The sequence below is a fragment of the Venturia canescens genome, chromosome 4 (assembly GCF_019457755.1).
Source record: "Venturia canescens isolate UGA chromosome 4, ASM1945775v1, whole genome shotgun sequence".
NCBI classification, from domain to species: Eukaryota; Metazoa; Arthropoda; class Insecta; order Hymenoptera; family Ichneumonidae; genus Venturia; species Venturia canescens.
Genome location: NC_057424.1, coordinates 19,960,651 through 19,982,722, shown reverse-complemented (window position 1 = coordinate 19,982,722; position 22,072 = coordinate 19,960,651). Strand labels below are relative to the sequence as shown.

Below are 22,072 nucleotides of genomic sequence, written 5' to 3'. Positions count from 1 at the left end.
TGTACACCGATCGATGGATAATGAAGGAGTAGAGCTTTAAACGATTTGTTTTTATTGAAATTATCGATCACTCTAGTGTTTCGAGTCAGCTAATTTTTCGTCATTTTTTCATGAGCCCGGAAACGGGAGCATCCCAGAATGCCCCTCGTCTCTCAACATCTTTAATCGATGAAAAAACTTGTTTGATGTACATGAAATGGACAATTCGATGATTTAAAAAGTTCAAACTATCAGTCGGTGATTGTTTCTTCATCTTTTCCAATCGCAAATAATGTATCTTTGCCACTGAGATGGTTCGTCATATGCTATATATATGTGTGCGTGTATCTGACTTTTGTAGGTAATCTTAAGAACGAGGACAAAGTTCTGGAATGGCTAATCGAACAGAAAAGTAAGGAAACATCTAGAATGATGATAATTATAACGGGTGTACTGTTCTTTGTGACTTTAATATCAATCGTGACTGAAAGAACGCCCGCGTACCACAAGTACCAACGAGCACGCGCCGTCGCGATCGTGCCCACGAGTCCGCGATCGATTTGATTTTCATTTGAGTCTGTTCTTTTCTCTTTATTGGCGGAGCAAACAAATTTGCAAATTCGTTATTTATCTGAGCCTAGAAATACTGCACTCTTTTACTCGCTCGCAGCACTAACTTTTCGTTTGATTAACGCGTCGACGATCCGTGAAGAAGAAATCGCGTCTAGAATCGTTCCGAATACGGCCAGATATTTCGATGGGAATTTTGAATTATTTTCCGGTTGTTTTTATCGAAACATTTGTCTATCGATTATTCCCAGCATTTAAAAATTGGTCAATGTTCCTAAATAACCGACATACGCAGCTCATGAGCTGGACAAATGAAATGAGTTGACTTTGAGATACGAGATCGCGGAGATGATTTGACGCGCGGAGCACACACCGATCTTCTCGACGACTCGACTAACCCCAAAAGTCAGCCCAGGTAGCGTTCTCCAGAATACCATAATTTTCCCAAGTCCCGTGTCATTTCTTTCTTAATCGTTCTATTTTTCATTCACTATTTGTCGTGTCGTATTCATTAACCCGCACTCATCTGCATCGTCGTTTTTATTTCATAAAATTATTCCAACTGGTCGCCGCCGAACTGTGAACGTACGATCGGGAGAACCGTTTTTCTCTAATAACGATGAATCGGATTTCCGGTTTGCCTTGAGAATAATAAACTATTTTTATTATTGATTCAACAATTAAAAATTACCGGGTGCAACATTTTTTTCCTCCCGCTCCTTTTTTTGCTGATCAATTTTTTGAATCGAGAACTGGATCGAGGACTGGAAAAAATGAGATTGACAAAATTTGTAATTCGACGGAACTGTCCATCCCATGTGTCAGGCTCAAAAAGAATAGTGAAAATTCTGTTATATCTATATGTGCACAAGTGAATGTAAACGTGACGGATAGCGAGAAAAGGAAGCTCCGCGCGGTGTTGTCTTTCGAGCAGGGCGATGAAGCTCATCGATCAACTCAGAGGCAAAAGGGGCCCACGTTGCGTACGTCCACTTAATCAAGTTAAACGCGTGTAAAACGTCGCGTACAAATTACTTCGACGTCGCGACGCGTTTTCGAGCTTTTGCCATCACTCGCTATCTCTATCTCTCTCGATCTCTCTTTCTCCTCTTTGTCGCTCATTCACTCTCTTGATCTCCTCACCGCCCGAAACAAAACTCATCTCTATTCCATCTCTCGCATGTCTAACACGTTGTCTGCGACAGCTCACGGAACAAGCTTGGCTCGAACTTCTTATATTCGCCATAATTAATAATATACTCGTTAATTTTTTTTTTTATAATAATAATCATAATAATAGTAATATATAATAAATGAGAACGATAGGCACACCTCCAGGCGGCATTTTGGAATCGTCTTAATTATTACACTCTCGGAAAACTATAATTTCGCGCAACATTCGAAGAAATAATAGAAAACGTCCAAATTTTCGTAAAATTAGTATCAAAACATTATGTATTAATAAAATATCATATATATATACATACATACATACATTTATATATGTAAATATATATAATATTTTATTACGAACAGATCACCTGTTAATCATACCGAGTGTCTCTACATACCGTGTATGATGACGACTGCTACTCTTGATACAGGTAATGATGATGATGACGATGAAGATGATGATAATGATAATGATAATGATGATGATGATGATGATGATGATGATGATGATGATGATGATGATGGAGATGAAGATGATGATGAAGATGATGATGATGATGATGATGATGATGATGATGATGATGATGATGATGATGATGAAGATGATAATGATGATGACGATGATGATGATGATGATGATGATGATGATGATGACGATGATGATGATGATGATGATGATGACGATGATGATGATGATGATGATGATGATGATGATGATGATGATGATGATGATGATGACGATGATGATGATGATGATGACGATGATGATGGTGATGATGATGATGATGATGATGATGATGATGATGATGATGATGATGATGATGATGATGATGATGATGATGATGATGATGATGATGATGATGATGATGATGATGATGATGATGATGATGATGATGATGATGATGATGATGATGATGATGATGATGATGATAATGGTGGTGGTGGTGGTGGTGGTAGCAACTTCAAAAATGATAACAAAGCCTTGAAGAAAATTCTCCACAAAGGTAAAAGTGCATCAACGTCTTAACGAGACCCAGGAGGACGGGAATTAAACAATACGAGATAAAACAAAAAAGACGCTAATACGTACGCAAACTAAGGAAAAGAAAGAAACAAAAAATAGCAAGAGTCCAGTGAATCTGTACAATCTGAATGACCATGTGATAACAAATGTCCGGGAGAATGAAAATGGAACGAAAGAGATAACGAGATGTTAAAATATCGCAGAGAGATCGTTGGTGGATGTAGGTATATCCAATATTAGAGAGTTCCAAGATCAACGGGTTCGAGGCATTTGATTTTTTTATTGGTTTTATCAGTGAACGGATTTTCGTCGCGATTTTAACACGTATCAATCATAAATATATATTTATATCAATAGATTTGTATATTTATGTTTATTTACGTGTATTGTATTTATTTCAAATTGCGTGGAATTGGTAGTGAAGTTCGTGAGCAATACCCCACTTAGTGCACATACCGATTAGATACACGCTTCGTTCTCCGTTTTAGTATGCTAGACGATACTTCTAGTATAAACGCGCTCTCGGATTGGCGGCTGGACTGGAGGGCGTACCGCATGAAAATTTCTATTAAAAACCGTTTATTTTTCTTTTTTTTTCTTCTCCCGCTGAATCTATCTTCCGTGTTTTTTGATTTTTTCTTTTTTTTACTTCTCCATATACTCGAGGTGAAATGATACACGACGAAATTATAGCGCTAGCGGGAAAACAATTATTTTTTGCACAATCGCGATGCTTCGGAAGGGATGAGGATTTTCGTGGCTCTCCAACTCGATCCCATCATGAATTTACATGGACATGAACTTTCTCCCACTCACGGTGGACTATTCTTCGAAGGATAACTGTTCTAGAAATCTGATGAGCATGGAGTCTCGAAAAAAAAATTCTGCCAAGAAAAAAATGGTTCGAAGAAAAAATCAACTTCAACGGAGAGGAATTTTTCCACGAGCTTCCTGGTTGACGACGATTAATAAAACGGCACCGACCTCCGTAACGTGTTAATTGTCGATCGATTTTGTATCGTTTTGCCTCGATAAGAGATTTTCTGCAACCCAGTGATTTCACGCCCTAACTCTCGCTTCTAATTCTTTGAGACGTTTTTTTCTTCGTTCTCGTTCCGTCGTTATCCCCGCCTTCTTTTCAATCTCGATCCGTTTTTTTAACGATATTTTTCCTTCTCCGACTAGAGATATGAAATTAGAGATAAAAAAGATCGCGCGGCTGTGTCGCGGATACACATTTTACAGCTTGCTATTGTCGTCACTCACGGACCGCGTTATGCAACTTTACTATCATTCGGTGACGAGATACGATCACTTTTACGATAACCAAAAGTTACGGAACGAAAGTATTTGAGATAAATAGTATCTAACACGATTCGGGCAACGAGATAAATGAATTTCATACGAATGAAGTTTTGCATCGTAAGCTTCGTTGTTGTTCAGCATGAACCGAGAAAATATGTTTTTCATCAAATTTCATTAACTCAGACGGTTTCGTTGATTCGGTTAATTCAACAGAAGAACGCTCGGAACCAGCATGTTTCCGATCAACAACGTTAGGAACTTTATTCGAGAAATTAATTTTTCTCGGTGCCTCGCGGTTAGCATAATCCAAAAGACCATTCGACCCAAGCTTTCTCAAAAACTGCCAAACTGAATTTTCCACGTGAATTAGTCTCTGAAGATCGACAAATACTTGAAAGTCAGCCTAGATTATAGCTTATCGTATTGTTGCTTGAGAAAACTTGAATCGAAACGTTGCAGTTGATTCCCCTTAAAAATGCACGTTTGAATTTTGTGGCCACTGAGGCATTGAAGTTAACTGATTCTGTAGTTCGGGCACGTTTTGAGTTTTTCATTCTCCAACTCTCTCTCTCTCTCTCTCTATCTCTCTATATATATATCTCTCTCTCTTTCTAAAAACTCGGTGAAAATTAGCCTTTTTTCGTCTCAATATTTGGTCTCGGTTAACGGTCAGAGTGACGCTCAAAATGTGGATTAAAATGGAGGGCTGTCGATAATTATTGATAAAAATTCAAAAACAAAAGAAACTTTTTCCACAGAAACGGAGAATAAATTGAATGAAATGTATCGGAAAAGTACTTTCGATCCTGCTGCATAGAATGCTGGCACTGTGATAATAAAAGAGAATCGGAGTATTGAACAAACGAAAAGAAGCGAAAAAGGGCTAATTAGCTGAATGAAAACGAAGAGAAAAAAGCAACAATAATTTTCCCGGATCCCATGTGCGCCTTAACTCGTGCGAGAATCAGCCAAAGTCCAAAAATTAAAAACAACAAAAACAAATTAAAAAAAAAAAAAAACAAAAAAAAAACAAACAAACCAAAAACAAAAACCAAAGAAATAAAAAATACGAAAAATCATAATAAATTGTTATCTGACACGTTGTGTATTTGCTTACCGCAGGCGACGGCTGTTTCTACATCGGGATGGGTGGTAAAAGCGCGAAACCCACGGTTCCCTCCTATGAGCCCTACCAGTGCTGTCCCGCGAAGCCGAACCAAGCAACGAGGGTTGCCAAAGTCAGCCGTGTAACGGCATCGCAAAAGGGTGCAACGGGAGGTGGAAAATTGAGCAACAGCGGTGTAACCTCCAAGTTAAGTACGAGCAAGTCAAACCTCGGAAAAGCATCGTCGGCTAAGACGACATCGAGCTCGTCGAACTTAGTGCCGGCGCTCAAACCGATAAACAAGCTAACGGCTAAGGACAGCAAAAAGATCGCTTCGGTCGTGGACACGAACGGCGTTGGGGGCAAAACGGTAGGGAACAAGGCGAACACCAACACGGCGAACAAAGCCAACAACAACCCTGTTAAATCGTCCAAGGGCAAGAAGGGATTTTTCGGAAGCGGTAAATATTCTCTAACAATAGCAGAAAACGAGAGCGCGCGCGCGAGAGAGAGAGAGAGAGAGAGAGAGAGAATGAAAGAGAAAGCTTTATGAATCCGAGAGACAAACACTTTTATCAATTAAACGCAAACGATGTTTGAAAGAAAATCACTGTGGGACCGACGAGCGGAGAATATTTTGTTCGACGAACAAGAATTTAAGACGGTAGAGAAAACGAAACGAAACTATTGAGACTGAAATAACGAGCGACGATCGTGAGAACGAGCCAATTCAATGACTATCTTCGTCGTTGCGTCATCTCCGTTGTATCGTACTTGCAGTGATTTCGGAACGAACGGAAAGTATGAAAGGCTGAGCGAAAGGGAGCGAAAGAAAGAGAGATGGAGAGAGAGAGAGCGAGAGGGAGGCTGTGCTAGAAAAGTCAATAGAATGTTGGAGAGCGAGTGGAAATTGAAATGCCCTTCGCGATTGTCGGGTGTTGCAGTTGTCGCCGGGATTCCGTACCTAATGAAGGTCTAATTAGCGACGACGATCGATCAACGGATCGTCGGGTCGTGCGACAACCTACGACCGAAGAGGGGTCGCGAGAACTCACGACGTAACACACAAACCCTCCGAACACACGACACTCATGAAAATCTTCTTTTCTATCTGTGTCGACTCGAGGAAGCGTTACTTATTAGGTCTACGAAAAATAAGAAAGTAAAAAATGCGTCGTCATCACCATCGTTGAACAAACAGCAAAGGGGAAAAAACTTTTTAAAAATTTTATACTTTTTTCTTCTGTCATCGTCGTAGCCATCGTTCTCAAAAAAAGCTCCGCGTCCTTTGATCTCGGACGCCCAAACTACTAATTTTAATGACGTTATCACATCTTCGAACACAAGGGAAACGCGTTCACGATTCATTGAAGAAGCTTTAGTCATTTATTTTTATCCTTTATTTATTTATTCAAATATTTATTTATTTATTTAAATATTTATTTATTTATTCATGTTTACGAAATGGTGTGTTTAAAGATACCGAGATTTTTTAAACGCACATGTGTATAAAGAGATATATTTATTATGTATTTATGATCTTCTTCTCATCCGCGCGTCTCCCTGACGAAAAAAAAAAAAAAAAAAAAAAAAAAAACACTTGCATGCCGATTTACAACTTACTATTGCATTTTTTTATGCCTGTCTTAAAGCAAAAAGCATAATTATTCATTTGCAATTATAACGCCGCATATAAAACTTACTGTTGCATTTGTCACGCCTATAATTTAAAAAAAATCACGAATAAACGTTGAACTGCAACATCATCGATCCAAATGTCGTAGTTTATACGCGTTATATTTTAGCAACTTTTAGCAACAACAGTCGTGTTAACTGCGGGGAACTTGGTCAGGAAAATAAATTCATCTATTTTCGAGTTTCGCGACGGAAAAATGGTCGGCTATTTTATCGCGACTAGTTTTCACATTGTTTAAAGCAGGAGTTCAAACACATTAGAAACATGATTGAATTGAAAGAGTAAAAACCAAAGTTTATTGGAGACTTTGCAGAAAAAAAGAAAGGGAAAGAGCTACTCTCTACTTTTTTCGAAAGAAAAAAAAACGTTGTTGAAATAATGAAAAAATCAACGGAAATGTGACTCGTTGATGAGTATTGTTTGAATATATTTTTTGTTGAAATGAGCGAATGATCGAACGGTCAATCGATCGATCGAGTGCAGATGATTGATTGATTGATCGGTGATCCATTGGATAAAATCGTCTGGTACGTAACACGAGAAAACCTTTGATTCATTGTGCCACGTTTGTCCCTGCGAATGCGGCAAAAAATGTACGATTCATTTGTTTCTCAATTAAGGTGTCTCGCAAAACCGCATTTCCGTTTTAGCATTTTTTTTCTCGTCCGCGTGTTTCGTGCCAGGCTGCAATCGTCCGATTCCTCTCTATTATACCCTCTGTCTTCAGCGCGTTTAGCTCTTACACGAAAGAAAATGCGATCTTAGAATTAAGGGTGGATACTAATGCCGGTTGCTTTAGGCATGTTTATCATCGTCATTACTAACTCGTTGTTTCTTCTGTCACTCATTTTCGCTATCAAGTCTGTGAGGAATGATTTTCTCGTTCTCTCATTCTCACCCCCTTCAATCTCTCTCTCTCTCTCTCTCTCTCTCTCTCTCTCTCTCTCTCTCTCCCTGCTGTCAATTAAAATCTGTTTCCGTCTCTAAACTTCATCATGATGAAAATAATACTTTTGTTCTTCTCGCCTCGTTCATTCTCACTAAGGAGCGTACATATTATTTCAGAAAAGCCTCTAATGCCAGCGCCATAAGACGTGCCCCCCAGGCATATAATGAAAACGAAAAAAAGCAAACGCGAAGTAAAGAAAAACCTGAATGTTTAGCTCTCCTAATCCCAGTTTAGGGACGATTAGACGAACTACGTTTATTCTCATCTCGTAATCGTATAACTCATTCATTTCGGGCACGATCGCACGCTTCATTAAAATAAGGCGAAAAGATGTAAGACTCTCACTCCGATATTTATTTGCGAGTGTTCAACGAATCTTCTCGTCCGTTGTACAACTCATTTTCATTGCAAATGCAAATGTATTCATGCACTCGATATATTATTCATGTACAGTGATGTAGAGCAATCTCATGTACGGATAAGAAAACAAAAACGCCAACATTACGATGAAATAAATATATGTTTCCTACTATTCTATCATTCTTTATGCTCCCCCAATCCAATCGGCGTGTAATATCATCAACGAGACAATTTCCCACGAACAATTATATTTGGAGAACGATCATCGAAGCACCGTTTATCTCGATACGATCGTTCGATGCGATTCCTCGAGTAACCGTAAACACGTTTTCATCATTACCAAAGAAACCGACACACACACACGTTTTAATATCATCGTGCTACGATAAACAGAGTGGGAAGTTGAGTTTTAACAGGGTCGTTTACCGGAAACGAGCGCACCCGGACGATTTCATTTTTTGCAGGGGTACGTACCAGAAACGTCAAAATAATTCTACTTGCCTTACTCGTAGCCATTCCAGAACGGTCCCGCCGCCAATATTTCAACAGTGTGGTATCTCAAACGAATATTTTATATATGTATATAATGATGGTAATGTCATCACTGCGGTTTGTACATATCACGTTATTAATCATCATCCTCGGGATCGGACCATGAGAAATCAGCATTTTTATTTTGTACCGTTTACACAAAACAAATGTCAAATTTACGGTCAGCGCAACGACGCTGACGTCGACATTTACATACTTTTGGCCACGAATTGGCGTCGAGACCGTGATTCTCGAAGCTTTTGTAGCTAAGAAAATTACTTAATTGAACATACACTCGATTAATTACAGCCGAAACTAATCGATTGATCGATTAATTAAATTTCTTATAGATTAATGTGCTAACTAATTGTATATACGAAGGCGTAAACAAACTGATAATTAACAGCACGACCTAGAATCGAATCTGATTCGAGTATACAGATAAAAAATATCGAACCTCGCCTGAGCTATGAACTTTCCATCGAAAAGACACCTACTCTTGTATGCGCGTCTGCTAATGATTTTCTTTCCTTTTCATGTCCATCGAAAAACAGGAAATTTACTGGACGAGACCGAAGTCCTCGACTGGATGGTCAAGCAGAGGAATGACGCGAGCATCGAGAAAATCGATCGCGAACTTCTCCTCAAGTACATCGAGACCAAGGAATTTTTGGCTGTTATTTTCTGTGAGTGCTTAAAAAGAAACCGAAAGAGTGGACTCGAAGGTAAAAACCTGGGAATTGGAGTAACATTGCGCAACGACGATTTCAGACAAGGAGGAAGATCCCGAGAGCCCGCGAATCATTCGTCATATCGAGCTCATCGACGACGAGGCTTCCGAGTACGGAATAAAAATCGTTCAAATAAGCGATCGTTTGATGGCGAAGAAGTACGGATTCAGAAATCCACCGGGTATAACGTACTTTCGTAAGGGAAAGTACATAAATTACGACGGTGATATCGACGACGAGGAAGAGATTTTGGACTGGTTAACGAACCCGGAGAACATGGAACTGACCGATCACATAGAGCGTATAAACCGTAAAATGTTTCACAAGATTCGTCAAACCTCGGACTACGTGGCGGTATTTTTCTGTGAGTCTTGCCTAAAGAAATCGCATTTAATGCGGCATTTTTTATACGAAGTATCCGTAAGTAATTAACATGAGGGGGGATTTGATGCTCGCCGTTAGACAGCAAAGATTGTAAGCAGTGCAGTCGCGTCTTGTCGGAAATCGAGCACATCGACGACGAGGCCGACGGGGCTGGCATCAATTTCGTCAAAATCGATGACAAACAATTGGCCAAGGATTACGGAGTCTTCGCGCTTCCGGCGATACTCTTTTTCCGCATGGGCTCCAAAGAGCCGGTCATATACGCAGGTGAATGGTAGTCATCGATCGACAAACCAATGGCTCTTCTGTTTGCTTTATAAACTCGCAATACCCGAGTCGATTCACCGTTTACGCCAATTTTATTTCAAATAACTGTCCCCTTCCTCCTCAGGAGATCTTTACGACGAGGACCAAATTCTCCAGTGGCTGATGACCCAGAAGGATCCATCGGGCGATATGATCGAGGCCCTCGAGGGCGAGGAACTTCTCCACCTTATTCGAGAATCCAAAGGACTCGCCGTTTATTTCTGTAAGTTTTTTATCCTACTTGAAATTTCTGTCGAAGCGATCCGTCCCCGTTCGTTCCGCCGTCGTTGTAATTCGAGTCGTAAAAAAAATGTATTTCATGTAAATTTGTGTTAGCCGATCAATTTTAGGGGCGTTCCGATGCTTTCGGATGAGATTTTTTGCGGTAGGCGGCGTTCGTTAGTTCGATGAAGTTTGGGATTAGGAATCCTCAATGAATGAGAATAATTGAAGAGTTATCGGTGATTAATTTCATTTGGAAATAAAACGTAATTAGAGCGCTTTTGCTTGCCGCATGGTCCTGCTGACAAAATCGGTGTAAAAAATGGAATTCCTATTTTTCTTCGGTCAAAACTCCTCGTCGAAAATTTTCCTTCTTCACTCTCGACCCTCCCGATTCGTTTCTCCCTGCCTTTCCTTCTGCCCAATTACAAGAATTCCAATAATAATAGCGTAAAATAATGTTAATAAGGTTTTTCATTAATTTTCCGATCTCTCGTCCATGTTGACGTTGAAACTAATACTGCCGTAGGGAACAGAACGCTTTGCGACATGTGCCAATCGAAATCGTATCGCAAGCAGATGCGACACAAGCAGGAACAGAAGATGGCAGCGGAAGGAGAAGCGGCTGAAGAAGGCGACGGTACCATTGACAAAAAAGCACTAATCATTGAGAAAAAAGAATTTTTTTATGAACGAAAACCCCGTGGCTGTTTCCAGCAACCCCGAATTATCACTGTGCAGCTTTTTCCTCTATCGTCGCATTCCATTTTTCTCTCACTCACCCAACCTTTGCGCAGCGCTTTATTGCCGAGCACGCTTTACAAGAGAAACATATAATTCAAAATTTTCCATCAAGTCTTTGTTCGCTATTCTCAAACAGCCACGAACAGCCGTACCATGGGACACTGAGGTTCTTCAGCAGCTTCCGGACACGCACGAGACAAATCATATTCTCACTTCACTATTTCTCTTCGCCCTCTCTCTCTCTCTCTCTCTCTCTCTCTCTGTTTCTCTAATTAATGCAAGCAAAACGGCACTAAGAAATAACTTGATCGACTGGCTCCACGGGACGCTTTATCGATTCGTCAAAACTCCTTTCTATTCTTCTATTTTTGTCTACCGAAATATTCCTTCTCAATGATTCATCATTCGGATCTAAAAAAATTCTGAAAAATCGTAATCAGGATGGAAAGGTATATAAAAATTCAATTGGTCTCCGGAGCAAAGCGGAAGCACTATATTTTCGTGCTTTTATTATTTCTCATCAACTAAAAATATCCATTAAATTTGAGTTTCTTTCAGCAAGAAAGTCGAAATTCGACGAAGAATGAGCGAGGTGAGCGTTGATTACAGACGGGCAAATCGGAATAAACAAGACACTTGCGGCTATCGATTTGATTTTCCCTCTTATTTGACAGTGTTGTCGCACCAGTGTACGCGTTTGTTGTTTGGTCTCTCAATACTTATCCAGGCAGGAGACACACACGCACACACACGCGAATGCGTAGCGTAGCGTACGCTTTTTTGTCTTGGCTATATTTATCTCGTTTCCACGATTTATCGTTCATGATTTACAATCCCAAAAAGTGTTTTTCTTCTTCTACTTTTCATCTGTTGGCCCTATTTTTTGTCCGTCTCACTTCTCCCTATTTGTCGCTCGACGACTCGCTCTCTGATTTACGAGCTTTTTCACAGACAGCGACGAGTGCGAACAGTGCGCCGGTATCCTCGAGGAACTGGAGAACATCGACGACGACTGTGATCGACACGGCATCACCTTCGTCAAAACGCAGGTTCGTAAATGCGGAGTTGAAGAAAATGGTTTTTTTTTTATTGAAAAAATCGAGCCAATGGGCGCCGAGTCACGGCAAGCGATGACCCCCGTCTCTTACTCAGGATTACAAAATCGCGGAGGATTACGGAGTTACCGATTTCCCGGTTCTCGTTTATTTCGAAGAGCAAACACCCAACATTTTCGAAGGCGAATTATCCGAGGAGGAGGAAGTGCTGCAATGGCTGATTACCCAGAAAACGGAGGACCGTATCGAGCTCATTTCTCGAGTGATGCTCGAGTCTTCGGTCGAGGATACGCAATATCTCGCGGTCTATTTTTGTAAGTACTCGAACGAATTTTCCGGGCAGTATACTCGGGCGAATAAAAACATTCGACGTTTCATAATCGTTCGCTGTTTGCAGACAAACAAAATTGCCACATTTGCGACGAGCTGCTAGAGGGCCTCGAGAGAATCGACGACGAGTGTGACGTCTTCGGAATTCACATGGTCAAGATCAAGGATCCGCAGCTCGCGAAGAGATACTCGATAAAAACCTTCCCGGCCCTCGTTTATTTCAGGAACGGGAATCCTCTGCTGTTCGAGGGTAAGTTTCCGGAGATATAATATTATGAGATCGATCGATGCACGAATTGGTTCGTAAACGGTGGTTATTCGTTGACGCAGGAGACATTCAGAACGAAGAATCCGTTCTCGAGTGGCTGATCGACGACGACAACCGCGAATTGGCCGACGAGATCGAGTCGGTGAACGACCGGATGCTGGAAAGGCTCCTCGACGAGTCGCCATTCCTCGCTGTTTTTTTCTGTAAGTTGAGCAACTTTGGAATCATTTTTCATTCGGATTCGGACAGCGCTTTCGCGCGGGGAAAGAGAGTGAAAAGGTCATTTCGACGCTTTCAGATGACGAAGATTGTTCCGATTGCAACGAGATAATGGAAGCCCTCGAAAAGATCGACGGAGAGGCCGATCTCTTCGGCATCGATTTCGTCAAAATCTCGAGCCCCGAGTACGCTGAAAAATATGGAATAATCAACGTACCGTCGTTGACTTATTTCCGGAAGAAGACTCCGCTCATATACGACGGTGATTTGACGCAGGAAGACAAAATCCTCCAATGGCTCACGTCTCAAGATGTTTTTGAAATAAAAAACGAGATTGAAGAGGTCAACAAAAAAATGCTCGACAAATTGCTCGACGAGAATGAATTCGTCACCGTTTTTTTCTGTGAGTTCCAGCCCCAAAAACGCTCCAAGCAAACCTTCGTTTTCTTCGGGCTCTCACTCCTTTTTTTTACTTTATCACAGACGAGCACGATAACAAAGAGAGCGAGGAGGTAAGCCAACATCTGGAAAACATCGACGGAGAAACCGACAATCTCGATATCACTTTTGTCAAAATGGCCGATCCTCGGTACGCGAGGAAATGGGGAGTCACCAAATTACCTGCGATCGTTTATTTCCGCAAACGATTCCCCAGTATTTATCGAGGTGAGCTCAACTTCTTTTAACTTTTCTTATCCAGCGCTTTTTCGTCAGAGCTGCACAGCGTAAAAGCTTTCCACAACATTGAAATATATTTTACCTTTAAATTTCTTTCTTTTTTTCTTTCTTTCAAGGTGATTTGCACAAGGAGGAAGAAGTATTGGAATGGTTGCGAAAAAACAGGTTCCGTCAGCCGGAGCTTAATATCTACATGTACATGCTGATCGCGATAACAATATTGTTTTTGATGTACACGGGTTTCCTGCTATCGTGTTTCCGTTCGGATCCAGCCCCAGCACCGGCGCCGCATCCGAAGCAGGCGTGAAAATTTAAAATAATCGAGGAAAAAAAGTAAAAACAACAACAACAACAACAACAAAAGATTCACACAGACCCACACACATGACCGATTTACGGGCTAAAAAGCAAGCTAACAAACACGATCGCTGATAAAATAAACCGAGTGACTCTCTGTTTCGGAAAATTGAAGAATTTTGTTATGTTGCAGGGGGGGGGGGGGGAGGGCGTCGTTGAAAGAAGAGTCGAAAAACTTTGGATATTCGATAAGCTGAAAGTAGATTTTTGAAAAATCCTGATCAACCGACGAACATCAGTCTCAGCTCGTATCCGACGAGAGAAAGCGTCGCGATCGCGCGTTCCAGTAGCGTGGGAAACGTTCGAAAATGAGGAAAAATAAATAATCGTATTGATGGCAAAGCCGTTAATTGACCAAAGTGGCCATAGCACGTGGTCTCTTGTATACACTTGTGCGTCTAATATTAAGGTGGACTACAGTCTCGAACATCGACTCTCGTTGTCTGTTCTTTATTTCTTTTGTTTCTTTCCTTATTTTTCCTTTTTTAAGTAACGAATTCTTAGAGTATTAACGAATGGGACGAAAATTGTGTACAATGACGTATCAAAGAGGCGAACGAAGCCTTCAAAATTGGAGTTTAAGCGCGCCGAGCACCCGGGCCACATTTGTTTCTTCCTACGCTTCGCAATAGCCACGATTCCTTGTTACAAAAACTTGGGCACGAATTATCATCTCGAACACGAATCAAAATTGCAGGATTTTCAACATTTTAAAAATTTCTCTCTTCATTGTTAGCAATTTTTTGCAAAAATAGAGTAAAGCCTCAATTTCACGTTATACGTCCGATCGTTTTAATGCTAAATAATACACATTTTACATTAATATTCATAATAATATAAAATAATATTAATAATGATAATAATAATATTAAAATCAATAGAAATAACGTTGAAAAATCTCAAAGGTCCTTTCTTTCCAAGGATCCACGATATTCCACGCGCTCATTGCCTCGCGGAGTGCTGCGATGCAGTGTTCCTCGAGAGCACGACGAGATAGAGCAAATAAAAGGACGATCGAAATCATCAGAATAAAAATGTGATGAAACGATCAGATTGGAGGATATGGAAAACTGGAAATAAAAAATTGCGTTGGAAATTCTTTCTCCGATACTTATCTTTGGAATACACGTAGCGAAAAAATAGACGAGTAAACAGAATTGCTCTGATGCGTGGAACGAGATTGACCCGATGAAACGTCGACGACACGGACTCGTTATTAAGGCATAAACTGGATGGATAGCTCGACCAAAAATTATATCTGCATGATTGGAATTTCCGTACTTCGTGATGCAACAAAAATCTGAAAGAATTCATCGACATTTGGAAAGCTATGAACAACAATTATCAATAATAATATTGCCCAAAAGTTTGTAACAAATTGTTTAAACAATTAATTATTCAATCATTTTGAGGTGACCTATTGTTTTTTTTTACGAATCAAATGTGTGTATTTTTCCGAATGCTCGCATGAATTTTTTCAGAATTTTCGTGGATCTTTGAAATTTCTTGAAAAAATTTGAATTTTGAATATGTTTTAGAAAACATATTTACCATCAGTTTTGAAAAGTCTCAAGGTTATTGGATCAAAAATGTACAAATAGAGCCACTTGAAAAATTTAAAAAAGGGAATTTCAAAAATCCACGAAAATTTTGAAAAAAATCATGAGCCTTCAGAAAAATGGGCACATTCGATTCGTAAAAGAAAAACAAGGGTTTACTGTAAAATTGTAGAAAAATTATTTATTTAAATAATTTATTAATAACTTTTGGGCAATATTATTATTGATAATTGAAGTGCATAACTTTCCAAATGTTGCTGAATTTTTTCAAATTTTTATTGCATCACGAAGTACGGAAATTCCGATCAGGTACAATTTATCGGCTGGGCTATCCATCCTGTAATATACCTTAAACCGAGTTGTGCCGGAACCAAAATCCATACACATTGTAGAATAATGTGTGCTTGCTTTTTCCTCAAAGCACACACACGTATTTATTATATAATTATCGATAATACAAATATATATATTAATATATATACATATACTTCATACATTATAAATATACATTCATTTATAAATTCACTTTATTTTTCTTGGTGTAACACTCTAAGATTACCTCCATAATAATAAGCCCTCAAGCTGCACACCCATTTCTAGTTCTGTTTCTAAACGCTTTCGTACACGCAGAAAGAAAATTCCAGTAAAAACTACCATGGTGCCATAGGATCCCATAACTTAATTTTATTAATTCTTACGAACATACACGGTAACTTTTTGTGAAGCAAGAACTCGATGAAAATTGATGTGTGGTGCCAGAGCAAATGTATCAGTACACATGTGCACCGATGTATTATCGTAAAAGCGCGAAAAATCGATGCTTGTGTTCGAGTTCCTCAAATTTGATTATGTTCAACTGTAAATTTCGATTGTGAAAACAGCACTAACCATAAAAAAGCGACGTTAATTATTCTACTCAACAGTTCATCATCGAGTCAACATAAATTTTACAAAATGTTTCCTCGGTGAAGTACGTACGAAAAAATAGCACAGTTTAAACCTTTGTCAGAACAATATACGCAATTTAAAAGTTTTTATTCGGAGTGGACTTAGAAATTACAATGTTTTTGGTAAAAATCTCCAAAATGGGCGATATAGAAGCTAACGCTATGGAGTTATAGTAATTTTTACAATTTTCTTTCTCCGTGTGAATGTGCCAGCGCGAATGGAATTCTACTATGTGCCATAGCAAATTTTCAAACATTTCGGCGGATCGACGACACTTGTATTCGAGTTCTTGGAATTTTACTACGCTCAACTGTAAAATAAGCAATGCAGAAATTTTCATTTGGAAATGACAAGAAAATTACAACGTTTTTGATCAAATCCTCCAAAATGGGCGATATAGTAGAACCACAGCATTATGACGGCGTAGTAATTCTTACTATTTTTTTCTCTCCGTGTAGTTAAACTTTGTCGAATTTTGACTAATGATTTTCGAACCTCATGATGTTTTCAAATGATCGTTGTTGAAGCAACTTTTTGACATTCGGAAAGATCGAGAAATGTTCTCTCATGTTTGAACTTGAAGATGTCATCGTTGGAAGACCATTCGATTTATCGGAAAAAATGAAACTCAACGTCCAGGGTCCCCGCTGTGGTTTCAAGGACACCCTATAGAAAGTTCATTCACATTTGGTCTGTGTTTACTTGAATTTGATCTGGAGAGCAATCGAGTTTGAACGCGCGGATGGAGTGTTGAGCTCGTGAAATTATTCCAGGCGCTTGCGCACACCAAAACCCCGAAGAAGTCGTTGAGCGCGATGGGAGATGCACGCAGAAATTCGCCCACATTTATCAGTAGACTTTGCTCTTGTAACGCTGTCGGAGCGGAGGCAGTTTTTCATTGTTTTATTCCCCGATTCCGAGCCCTCGATAGAACACCGAAGAATTTCCATTTGTTCAGGAATTTTTTGCTTCTTGAGATTTTGCGAGCTCTTCAATCCACCGTGGTTACGTTTTGCGTGCGAATAAAAGAGCAGTCATGAAGATCGCTATCGTCGGTGGTGGTGCGGTTGGAATAACGACTGCGTTGCAGTTGAAAGATGAATTTAGGAATTCTGACATCACGGTACACGCCGCGAGCTTCGATGACACTACCAGTCACGTGGCTGCTGGCATTTTCAGGGTCGGTACTTCGTACTCCGGACCTACTGAGGAATTAACGAGGTTTTGTATTACAACGTTTTCTAAAGATAATTAATCAGACTTCAAATCAAAAGTTAAATTGAAAATTATTCATCGACTTTGATCAAACGCTGATTTCGATGACAACTGTAGGAATTTGATAATAAAGTTCGTTTGGAATGAAGGAAAGGCTAAAAACAACTGATTTCTCGTTCAGAACATGGATCAATGATTCGTGGAAGTACTACGACGAAATTCGAAAATCGAGAGAATCAGCGAAAGCCGGTATCGCAAACATGTCTTGTTACATGTTCGCCAATTCCCGGCCACAGGCGGTCAGAGTGAGTGACAATTAATTCAATCGGCGTATGTCATTTTGTTGTTTACTCACTCTCGAACAAGGTCAACGCAGTTTGTTTAAACTACAAACGTTTTTCCCACCAGAACGACTGGATGGAACGACTCTTTCCAGTCTACAGGCTCATTGATGAAACAGAATTCAAGATCGTTGGCGGCGAATGGAAATACGGAGCTTACTTCGAGACCATGATAACGAGATGCGAGTCTTTTTTGCCCTGGGCTAGAAACAAGTCGGTTCGAAACTCAATTTTTCTCATGGAAAACTCTAAATTTTAGTCAAACTGAAAAATAGTTGTCTGAGCCGTGCTCGAACACGCTTTTTTTCAAGGCTCCAAGAAAAGGGCGTGAAATTTGTCGAAAAAGAAATACAATCGTTCGGGGAACTGAGCGACAGTCACAATTTGATAATGAACTGCACTGGGCTTGCCTCGAGAGAACTGTGCAACGACAAACGCGTCGTTCCGATTCGAGGCCAAATTACCAGGGTTCGAATTCCATTAGTTTTGTTAAAGTTTAAATATTTTCAAGAGCAAAATTGACAGAAGTATTTCAGATCAGAGCGCCCTGGATAAAAACCGCCTTCTACGGAGAATTGGACACTTATATTGTGCCAGCATTAGACGGCAGCGTGATTCTCGGTGGGTCCCGAGGGTACGATTCGAACAATAAAGAAGTGTGCTCGTACGAGGCAGCAGCGATTTACGACAGAAGCGTTAAGCTTCTACCCTCGATTAAAAAAGCTCCAATTCTGGGTCACTCGGTGGGTTTGAGACCGCACAGAGAAAATAACGTGAGAGTCGAAATGGAAAAAATGACAAAGGGAAACTCCAATTGCACGGTATATGATGAAATTTCGATGTTCCCGTTCTCTCGTTTGGTATATCAAACTGAGATTCGTTTTCCGCTTTCAGATTGTCCATAATTACGGTCATGGCGGGTATGGCGTTTGCACGGCACCGGGAACCGCGAAGTTCGCAATCAGTCTCGCGAAATCGGCTCACACGGCATCCGGCTCTAAATTGTAACAGAAAATAAATAAATTTATCGTTCTTTCGAGTTAGATGACCGACGAATAATAACTAAATTCGGAATTACTTGCTAGCAAAATCAGCTGGTTTTTAAAAATATTTTCAAACGAAAATATGTTTTTTGAAGATTGAGTATTTTTTGTTTAGTATCAAAATACATGTTTTATTGACGAATTAACACGAGACAGTAATACAACACGAACTAATACTGCACGGCGTTGTAAGATTATTTCATTTTTAACGTCGTTTCGTTTCTGTCCATTTCACCGATTAGTTGAGTCGACAAAAAATTGCCCGGAAATGTGGCATTTCCGTAAGTCGTAATTTCTTCTATTTTTCTTTTTGTTTTGTGTCTTGGTTTCTTAAGTTCTTTGCTGAAATCTTACTCGAAACGGAGCGGAATGAGCGCTCATTCATTTCTTTCCCAGTTTAACATTCTTCCGGGGTGGAGCGCCCCAGCGCAAAGCAGTACTGTCGACCGTCAATCGTGGCCTTTTAAACTGATTGCTTTTTATATGCTCGTCGACGAGTTTCGGTGTTACGCATATAACGTGCTGTCCTTTCCAATATTTCACCATGTTCATGCTTTGCAGCGTGGATATTATATCCGTTTGAGAAATGCTGGTCATTTGACTGTAATTGTTCGTAAAAGAATCGTGAGTCCCACGTTTCGCAGAAGGAAAATCTTTCCACATTCATTTTTCAACCATAATTACCTGAGATCTTTGATACTGAGAGTGCCCCTGAAATCTCGAAGAATCTCGAGGAGTATCCAACTCCAGTAACTTCTGTAAGACAATTTACCAAGATCGCTCAAGGGTTTTTCGGGGCTTCCAACTGTTTGTTCGATTCGACTCAGTTCGTAGCTGAAAGCAATGAGGAGTTTTCCATATCCCTGACGTTGGAAAGGCGGCAGTGTCAGGATGCAGGCGACGTTATTCCCATCCGGAGATTCTTTTTCCTAAGCGAAAATGCATAAAAATGAAAATGAAAACGGCTCCGATAGCTCATCGAACAAGAATCTCTTTGTCATCGTTTTTTTGTGTGTCATATATTGATGCAGAATTTGATATTATGATTAATCAGAGCTCTTACTTTCGAGAAATAGCCAACCACATGTGCACCGTGCTTGTCAACCTCGCATAAAATGTAAAACAAGAATGGCTCAACGTCAAAATACAGGGTTTTGTGATCGAGAAACAACTTTGCCAATAAACACAAATTTTGACAATAAATTTTGTGCTCTCTGCCATCCACTTCCCAAATACTCAGTGTTCCTTTTCGATATATTTCTTTACCAACTGGTTGTCGATGCGTGCACTCGCTCTGAAAAGAATAATCGTCACAACTCAGCGCTTTGAGTTCTTGGCACTAATTTATTTCTTTTTGCTTATAATCTGTAGATGGATTAATTTAACAATGACTCACCATGTGATATCTGTACGTTTTTTCCAGCCTCATATATTTCAAGCAGTATTCACAAATCCAAAGCTTCGGCTGTTTGCCATATTCCTCTGGATAAGGGCTGAAGTACCAAGTGTCTATTTCGTACCTTCCTACGAAAAAACTTTGACACTCGTGAAATTCATTTTTCGAGTATCACTCGTGAAAAATCAAAAATATCATCACACTTACCTATTTGTATTCTGTCGATGTATTTGACTTTTGTGATGGCTTCGTGTTCTTTTTCAAGGGCTGCCGTTGTGGGATCCATCTCGGCGTAAGTCTAGAAATTTTTCATCTCAGTTCAGTTGATGCTGTTGTATTTTGCGTTATTTTTTCAGTGATCTTCAATGGAGGACGAACCTTTTGTATGTGATTTATTTCGTCGTGTCTTCTTTTCTGATTTCTCGTTATTTTTCTGTCTGAAGAGTCAGCGAGCAAATCGCTCGCCGGTCGTTCGCTAGTCTTCCAGCTGCGATCACTCATGTCAAATCTACTTGACATTATTCTGTCTCTCGGTACCCATTCGTCCAGTCTTCTATTGTGTCCTTCATAGTGAACATAGTACTCGTAATGACTCTCAGCCTCATTGTATCTGGTCTGTATTATTTCTGCCGGATCTGGAATGAACATGGTATTTTGACAGATTAAAATCTGAAAAATATTAAACACTTGGAAAAATTTACATTCTGCATTCTTCCGTTTTATCTATGAAAAAGACGGATTGATTTTCAATTTTTTGGATTGATGTCAATTCATCATAATTATATGCGTGTTATGAAACGTTTTAATTTGATGGGACTCTAATTAGAAATTTACAAAATAGTTTCTAGAATATTTCTAATGTATTTATTGCTATTGTAAATGCTAATTAATATGGAAAGGTAAAAACTTAAATAAAAAAAAAATATGATTGGTGATAAAATTGTAAGAAAAAATGACGTATCGTTGACTCATGCGAATAGAATCATGAAATAAGACGATTTGAATTTGGTACGTGAGTCACAAATCGTATAACCTTGATCAGTGATTGGAGCCGATCGTACGACGGAGATTACCGAAGGTACTGTCGCCACTCATACCGGATGCGCTTTGAAGAGCGAAATAGATAGGATGCGGATTGTCGGCAATACTTACGCCAGGAATCGTCCGATCTTCGGACAAGATAGTGCTCGCCTATGTCAAGAGGTAACTCTTCGAGGCTGTCTGCATCATCTCCGGAGCCTTTTCCACCATTCGACAACGTACTATCGCGCTTTTCTTGTTTCACCATCGTATCTTTAGCTCCGGTTGTACAACTCTCTTTGGCTCGTTGCTCGACTTCCGCCATTTTGTCCCAGCAATCGCGCGCGACTGCGTGGCGTGCGTGAAATTTTCACATAACGCCATATTCATATTCCTTTCCTTTCCCCCCGCCGTTCCGCTGCCGCCCCTTATTGACAGAGTCGCGGCGCCCAGCGCCGGCGCGCGAAAATAATTGAAAATTCTCATCGCAGCGCCGTCTGGGAGTGAGAATCTTGAAACATGAGTGGTTAAAAAAGAGATACTATTCCGTTGATTATAACATTG

General features: G+C 39.9%; 4 protein-coding genes across 8 annotated transcripts in view; 3 read left to right on the top strand and 1 right to left on the bottom strand.

Annotated features, from left to right (window-relative positions):
- The window catches only part of LOC122408955 (uncharacterized), a 29,856-nt gene extending 14,771 nt beyond the window's left edge, over positions 1-15,085 (top strand). For 2 of the 3 annotated variants that reach the window (XM_043416095.1, XM_043416094.1), the window contains 12 exons: positions 9,247-9,378; positions 9,464-9,787; positions 9,886-10,074; positions 10,199-10,336; positions 10,865-10,975; positions 12,031-12,128; positions 12,232-12,448; positions 12,532-12,714; positions 12,795-12,935; positions 13,031-13,354; positions 13,435-13,617; positions 13,746-15,085. In XM_043416095.1, the coding sequence (XP_043272030.1) occupies positions 9,247-9,378; positions 9,464-9,787; positions 9,886-10,074; positions 10,199-10,336; positions 10,865-10,975; positions 12,031-12,128; positions 12,232-12,448; positions 12,532-12,714; positions 12,795-12,935; positions 13,031-13,354; positions 13,435-13,617; positions 13,746-13,936 (2,231 nt within the window). In that variant the 3' untranslated portion in view covers positions 13,937-15,085. The remainder of the gene's footprint in view (positions 1-9,246; positions 9,379-9,463; positions 9,788-9,885; positions 10,075-10,198; positions 10,337-10,864; positions 10,976-12,030; positions 12,129-12,231; positions 12,449-12,531; positions 12,715-12,794; positions 12,936-13,030; positions 13,355-13,434; positions 13,618-13,745) is intronic. The other variant, XM_043416096.1, reaches the window with a different exon arrangement.
- On the top strand, positions 946-8,333 carry LOC122408956 (uncharacterized). Of its 3 annotated transcripts, none has more exons than XM_043416099.1 (3): positions 946-964; positions 5,174-5,617; positions 6,101-8,333. In XM_043416099.1, the coding sequence occupies exons 2-3, from the start codon at positions 5,197-5,199 to the stop codon at positions 6,133-6,135; spliced, it is 456 nt and encodes a 151-aa protein (XP_043272034.1). In that variant the 5' UTR covers positions 946-964; positions 5,174-5,196; the 3' UTR covers positions 6,136-8,333. The 3 variants fall into 3 exon arrangements, with proteins under 3 accessions (XP_043272034.1, XP_043272032.1, XP_043272033.1); XM_043416097.1 differs by lacking the exon at positions 946-964 and adding an exon at positions 2,746-2,966; XM_043416098.1 differs by lacking the exon at positions 946-964 and adding an exon at positions 2,746-2,970.
- A 1,958-nt stretch (positions 15,086-17,043) lies between the features above and the next one.
- Positions 17,044-19,273, top strand: Daao1 (D-amino acid oxidase 1). The gene is made up of 6 exons (XM_043416697.1): positions 17,044-17,714; positions 17,890-18,013; positions 18,117-18,262; positions 18,361-18,517; positions 18,586-18,870; positions 18,944-19,273. Exons 1-6 carry the CDS (start codon positions 17,530-17,532, stop codon positions 19,055-19,057), a joined length of 1,011 nt encoding a protein of 336 aa, XP_043272632.1. The 5' UTR covers positions 17,044-17,529; the 3' UTR covers positions 19,058-19,273.
- Positions 19,174-21,879, bottom strand: mof (males absent on the first). Its single transcript, XM_043416696.1, has 7 exons — positions 21,641-21,879; positions 20,867-21,123; positions 20,696-20,786; positions 20,489-20,616; positions 20,156-20,386; positions 19,777-20,021; positions 19,174-19,693 (listed from the first exon to the last, which is right to left on the bottom strand). The coding sequence occupies exons 1-7, from the start codon at positions 21,831-21,833 to the stop codon at positions 19,474-19,476; spliced, it is 1,365 nt and encodes a 454-aa protein (XP_043272631.1). The 5' UTR covers positions 21,834-21,879; the 3' UTR covers positions 19,174-19,473.
- Between the last annotated feature and the right edge of the window lie 193 nt (positions 21,880-22,072).